Source organism: Ciconia boyciana, chromosome 6, assembly GCF_034638445.1.
Source record: "Ciconia boyciana chromosome 6, ASM3463844v1, whole genome shotgun sequence".
NCBI lineage: Eukaryota > Metazoa > Chordata > Aves > Ciconiiformes > Ciconiidae > Ciconia > Ciconia boyciana.
The window spans coordinates 835,644-841,978 of record NC_132939.1 but is presented as its reverse complement, the minus strand read 5'-3'; the positions used below and the strand labels follow the sequence as shown (position 1 = coordinate 841,978).

General features: G+C 53.3%; 1 protein-coding gene across 1 annotated transcript; it reads right to left on the bottom strand.

Moving 5' to 3' along the window:
- Positions 1-5,040: 5,040 nt before the first annotated feature.
- On the bottom strand, positions 5,041-6,132 carry LOC140653693 (prolactin-releasing peptide receptor-like). Its single transcript, XM_072866051.1, has one exon. It carries the CDS (start codon positions 6,130-6,132, stop codon positions 5,041-5,043), a length of 1,092 nt encoding a protein of 363 aa, XP_072722152.1.
- Between the last annotated feature and the right edge of the window lie 203 nt (positions 6,133-6,335).

The following is a 6,335-nucleotide window of genomic DNA, read 5'->3' as shown; positions in this document are numbered from 1 at the left end:
TCCCTCTGGGGCAGGTCGAGGTGGGGATGGGCTTGTCTAGGAGGGAGGGGAGGTCCCAGACCTGTAGGCACCAGGAGGGGATCTGGAGGGCTCCGACCCTGCGATTTGAAAGGAAAGCGGCAGGAAAAGCTGAACTGGGGAAAGGGAAGGGAAAAGACACCCTGGTCCTCCACCCAAGGGCACCCAAGCCCCCACGCAGCCCCCTGAGCACCCACTCCCAGCGGGAACCCCCCTCTGGTCACCCCACCAGTGCCCCACACCGTCTCGATATGGAACCATGTGGATCTTTCGAATCCAAACCATGGCAAGCCACATAACACACTACTATGAATATCTATGGCAAGGCTGGATCGATACAGCCCTGCCTGCTTTAGCTCCCTTTTGCAGCAGCACAGTCTTTTTGGTTTATAGTTATTTACTTTTCCACATTTTTAAGGATTTGTGTGATTTTTCCTTGTAGGCTTTGAGCCTGTTTTTTCTTTGTGTAGCAGAAAGCTTTGGCAAAAATAAAATCAGCCACATGATGGAATATAGATGCAAGGAGCTCCACGTTTCTTTTTAAAACAGGAGTCAGAAAATAGAAGATGAAAAGACACGTTTGCATTCCTGTTTGTGCTGTTTGATGTTGGCTACAGAATACAACTGGAACAAGCAACGTTTTAAATAATCTAGAAAAAAATTCTCATATATTTGGGCTTTATTTTTGCTATTGATTCATAGGCAGCAGTTGCACTTGGCAGAGAAACTGCGATTGCCGCGTCCCTAAAAGCTGAGCTTTGCAAAGCAGTGGAAACCGCCCGGAGAAGATGAGCCCGGCAGATAATCCGTCTGTCCGTCCTCTTCCCAGCGCTGGCTCTGTCCTGCCTCTCTCCCAGGGAAATGCTACCCACAGGTCTGAAATCAGAGCAGCCTCCTCTCGGCTGCGTGACTTGAGAGAGTCAAAATCCCAGAGAAGAAACCTGTTTAGTCTGAAAGACGTTAATTTACAAAAGCGATCATGAGCACTTTGCTGGTTCCTACCCGATTCACCCTCGGTGTTTAACAGCACGGTTGCAGCTTGGTTGGGAAACACGAGCCCCGCGTGATTGGAAGGGACGGGGCGACTTAATCACTTTTGCTTAGCTTTTTTCCGAGCTAATTAAAGGTAGAAATCATCATATCAAGCAAGAGCTGTTTGGTGCCAGCCGTCGGCAGCTCGCGTTGGCCTCGGCCAGCGCTCGCTTGAGAAATTCCCACTGGGTTTTGGCAGGCAGGGGGCCTTTGCCAGCACTTAGTCCCAGATTAGGGGGGACTTACCAGCCAGGTCCATTTCCCGCTGAAGCTGCAAGAGGCAGAAATGCTTTTAGCACCTCCAGGCAATTTTGCGCCTTCCCAGTGCCTCTATCAAAATGCTAAATGGAGAGAAAGCTGGGTTTTGCCCAGGCTCGTGGGCAGGACGGTTCCCATCCTTAGACACTCGGAGCTCCTCTTGATGCCACAGAGCACCGGAGACTTTAAAGCAATGCTGGCTGCGGAGAAATCGTCTGGAATTTTTCCTGTTGAATATGAAACCCCCATAGTTCAACACTGAAAAAATCCACCTTACATATACCAGCATTCAAAAATGGCTTTTAAACTTCATTACCATTTTCTTTGCTAGGTTTTTGTGTTGCCTGCTGACATTCTGGTATCGGTTTGGTTTTTATGTCACTAATGGGCAACTTTACTGCATGAGAATACGCCCTGAGATTTGGGGTTGTGCCTTTTCCTGTAACGCTGGCACTTCTCACTTCGCCTCGCCGCTTGTGCACTTTGCTCCGGCTCGCTGCCGCCGCCAGCAATATCCCGACCTCGTGTCTGAACATTGCTTTTCTGCTGGGGACGGCGGACGCTGGTATCGTCCGTCCCGTTTTTGCAAGCCAAGGCTGCCAGGTGAAAGAGCTGCTGCTGGCAGCTTTTGGAAACAGAGCCCTTGGCAGGCATTGCAGCAGCAGGGCAGGAAGGCAGCGAGGCTAAGCGGGGTGATGATCTGGGGGGTTTACTGGCTCAGCTGAGGGTGCAACGACCTTGCAAAAGTGAGAAGCAGATCTGCTAGCAAATATTACGAGGCCCGAGAGGCGCGTGGCTGGAGCGGAGCTGTGGGGCTGTGGAGCCACACTTGCCCGAGCACGCACGGCGCTGCCGGCAGAAGAGGCCACTAAGGCTACGTGACAGCCGCTGCGATATCCTGGTCGTGTGCTCTCAGATCAAAGCCTTCAGCCAGGGCAGGGCTGAACGGGCAGCGAGAAGGCAGCGGCTCAGAGGCTGCCCTCACCTTGGAGACCAATTATTTGCTATTGCAGATTTCAGATAGACAGATACGGGGTATTTGTAGCGCTGTAGTGAGAAATCAAAGTGAAGGAAAGCACGTCTTGAGTCATTACCTCGTTTAAAAAAAACCCAAACATGTCCAACCTTTCCTCTCCAGCCAGAGCTGCTTCTTTGCAGAGCTTTCCCAAAACCTCAGCCAGCCTCATTTCTCCAGCCCTGATCTCAGGCTGACCCCCAAGGATCTGCCGCCGCCAGTGACAGCGACAGAGATAAACATGTCCAAGTCGGTCGTCTTCCTGGGATGTGATTAAGCTGCAGTCAAGGATAGCTTATTTTTGTTGGATTCGAATCAATACAAACACACAGCCTGAGCTTTTTAAGCTTTTATTAGAGGGAAGGACAAGCAGTGCACCTTCTGCTTTGCTTTGCTCCTCCAGGACGAGCGATCCAGCCTCTGCCCCAAGCACAGCCCTGCGCGGCCACGAGAAAGCTGCGAGAAGCAAACAGAGTCAGCTGCTTTGCAGGTACACGACGGAGGTCACAAGCGTCCACGCCACTTTGCATTTGATGGGTCCCCGTCTCCACTGGTTGCACCACAGAAGATAACATGGTCCTTCTAGGACCACCGTAAAGGTCTCAGCAGGAAGGCAAGCGGGCAGCAGCTCGTGCCTGGGCATAAGGAAAGCGGATCAGGGATCCTGTTAGGGTCTGACCAGCTGTGTTTGCACCGGAGCATGCCAAGCTGACCTCTGAAAGCATGAGCGATGGCCAACGCCATGGAGAGCTTTCATGTGGTGGTGAGGACAGGCCACCCAGGGGCTTTAAAGTCTTGTCCCCGGGCATGAAGAGCGGTGGGAGATACGTGGCTTGGCCCCACGGAGCCCAGCAGCAGATGGCGAGCCAAAGGCACGGCCTTGGGTGGCCAGCAGCTGTTGGGACCCTGAGACTTGGTGCTTATGGTGACGCTGGTGCCTGTGGGCTGTCCCCAAAGGCTCCTCCTGGGACATCAAGAGGTTAAAACCAAGTTGGGCATCGGGTGCAAAGAGATAGTGTCTTCTTGGTGTGCCGCTTGCATGGAGCCGGCCGATGGGCCGTCAGGCATCTAGAGACACCAAGCAGCATCCGACAAGCAAACCCACCCTTTGTCCGGCAGTTTCTGCGTTAGAGCAGCCTGTCGGCAGGATTCCTACCTCCACCCAAGGAGCTTGAACGTGGACGTATACGATCATAAACTACCCTGAGAGCGGAGATTGAGATGTCTTCCCCAGCAAACACATCACTTGAGAGATTTCTGGGTGCCCCATCCCCTTGACTCCTACTCGGCTACAAAGAACAGCAAGAATTTCACTGGTGTGCCCAGCTACATCTGCCTTGTTTGGCTGCACGCTAGCAGCTGGAGAAATTGGGACCCTCCTGTCTGCTCACAGAGGTGGTTTCTTCAAAAAGTCAAGCGGGTTATGAAACCCCGTTCAAAACAAGCCATCTGCTTTCGGTGGCCGCGTGCTCCCACACAGTCTCCGATTGAAGAATGCGCATTTCTGAACGTATATTGGCCTTTCACCAATGAACTGCAATTTAAAAGAAAAAATGCACAGCAATTTAACTGCTACCTGCACGAGCCAGTGTTCTTCCAGAGGCAGAAAATGCTATCTGTTGCTTAGGAACAATCTTTATCCTACAAAATGAAGACGTGCACTCTCCAAAGAGTTTTTTAAATGCACCCGATGTGTGTTTGTCTTGCTTAGAAGCTGGCCCACCTCCTAAATAAACTGTGGGGAGAAGTCTTTGTGCTCCTAATACAGCACCAGCCGCCTACTATAACCACCCATGAGTCGAGATATATGGGGTATATGCCCCATGCCCAGCCATGAGTCGATATATGGGGTATATGCCCCATGCCCAGCTATGGTGTGAGATATAGGGTGTATGCTCTACACCCAACCGTGATTCAAGATATAGGGCATATACCCCATAACCAGCCACGATTTGAGATACAGGGTACCTATCCTATACCCAGCCACGGTTCGAGATATAGGGTACATACTCCACACCCAGCCGTGATGTGAGATAAGGTCTGTAAAAGCCCGATGGGAAACTTGCTCGGCCCAGGCAGCCCCCGCTTTCCTACCCCACCGCCCCGGCACGCGGCACTTGCTGCACGACCCGGCGCTTGCAGGGATGTGGCTCAGGCATTGCCCCCCGGCACAGAGCAAGCACAGAAACGGAGGTAGAAACTGTGACCATGCCGATGCAGAGGCATTTCTGAAAACTGAGGCTTATGGAGAACCACATCAGGCTCGTTGCATGTCCGGTCATTAAGCTGGATACTCATCTGTTGTTCTGTTTCAACGAGCCAAGCAACTGTTGTTTCATTGGCACTCATGTCTTTCCCGCTGTCTCTCGAACTGGGTCAGGTGGAAACGCCTACCGCTGCTCCAGCGTGTCCGTACGTGGGCTACCGGGTCCGTCCTGCTCTGGATTACTCTGCCTTTGCCTGGCTGCGGTGTTTGTTCTGCACCGGTTTGTTTTCCCCAAAGAACAAAACATCCTCGAGCTGCTCAGAAGAGCTGCTCCTCGAGGACAGAAAGCCCATCGGTTTGTTCCCTGACGCTCGCTCTCCTTGCCAAGCACAAGAGGCCTCTTCTGGGAACAGCAACATACCACCACGACCAGCAACCAGCTCCTATGTCCAGTCTAAAGCCAAGTGCACACCAGGTCCAAAAGCGAAACTGATCTCTTGGGGTCCTTCGGTTAAGAGGCTCTAGTTTGCAAAGCTATCTTATCCGAGATCCCGGTAGGAGCATCTGCCAGGGTGGAGCAGGTATTGAATCGTGAAGCCTTGCAGGACATAATGCTGGAGCTCTTCTTCTTGCGGTAGAAGTAGCTGCTGAGGTGGAACCAGAACTTGTCGTGGAGGGAGGCATAGATGAAGGGGTTGTAGCAGGCAGAGCTCATGGCAATCAGGTGACACGAGACCTGGATAACGTTGACGTACCTCTTGTCCAGGATGGTGAACTCCTCGTCGATGTCCCTGATGAAGTTCACCACCTGGAGGGGCAGCCAGCAGATAGCGAAGCACACCACCGAGACGGTGAGCACCCGGAAGGTCTTCTGCTTCGTTTTGGTCCATTTGTCTTGGCAGGGATAGGCAGCACCCGGGACGTTCCTCCTCCGCAAGTGGTAGGTGATGGCACAGAAGGAGACTGATACCGCCAAAAGTGGGAGCATGTAGGACAAGAGGAGCATCAGGCATGAGTACAGCAGCCGCTCTCTCTCTTCGTGCTTCCAAAACTCTTCGCAGATGATCATGTCGTGGCCGATGGCGTTGAGATCCAAGTAGTGGGTGTGCAGCGACGTGGGAACAGAGGCCACGATGGAGAGTAACCAAATGCAGGCCACGAGGCAGATGCAGGACCTGCGGCTTATCCTCCTGCGAATAGGGTACGCCACCACAACATACCGGTCGATGGCGATGGCGGTGAGGGACAGCACCGAGACGAAGACGGTGGCGGCCTGCATCAAGGTGACAAAGTAGCACATGAACATCCCGAAGAGCCAGCCCCGCACCTCGAAGGCGTAGGAGACGGTGAGGGGGACGCAGGCGAGGCACATGATGAAGTCAGCCGCCGCCAGGTTCCCGATCAGGAAATTGGTGGTGCAGTGCAGCTTCTTGGTGAGAGCGATGAGGAGGATGAGGAAGAGGTTCCCCGTGCACGCCACTGCCACCAGCGTGGCGTAGAGCGGGATGAAGAGGGGCTTCAGCTCCAGGAGGAGGTCCAGGCCGGTGAAGAGAGCGGCTGAGCCGTTCTGCCAGGAGTTGTTGGGCAGCTGACCGTGAGCCATGCCGTCTCTCCTCTGGCCGATGCTGCTTCTCCACGCCTTGAAGTCAGAGATGAGACCGTTAGTCCTGAAGGGGAAAGAAACGTGCCTTGGTTGTACTTCTGGGCAGAAGAACCTGTCCCCAGGGTCTAGGTCCCCTTGCGCAGCCCCGTAGAGATGCGCCGGCTGACTTAAAAGATGCTGTGACTTTTAAAGAGCGAACGTGC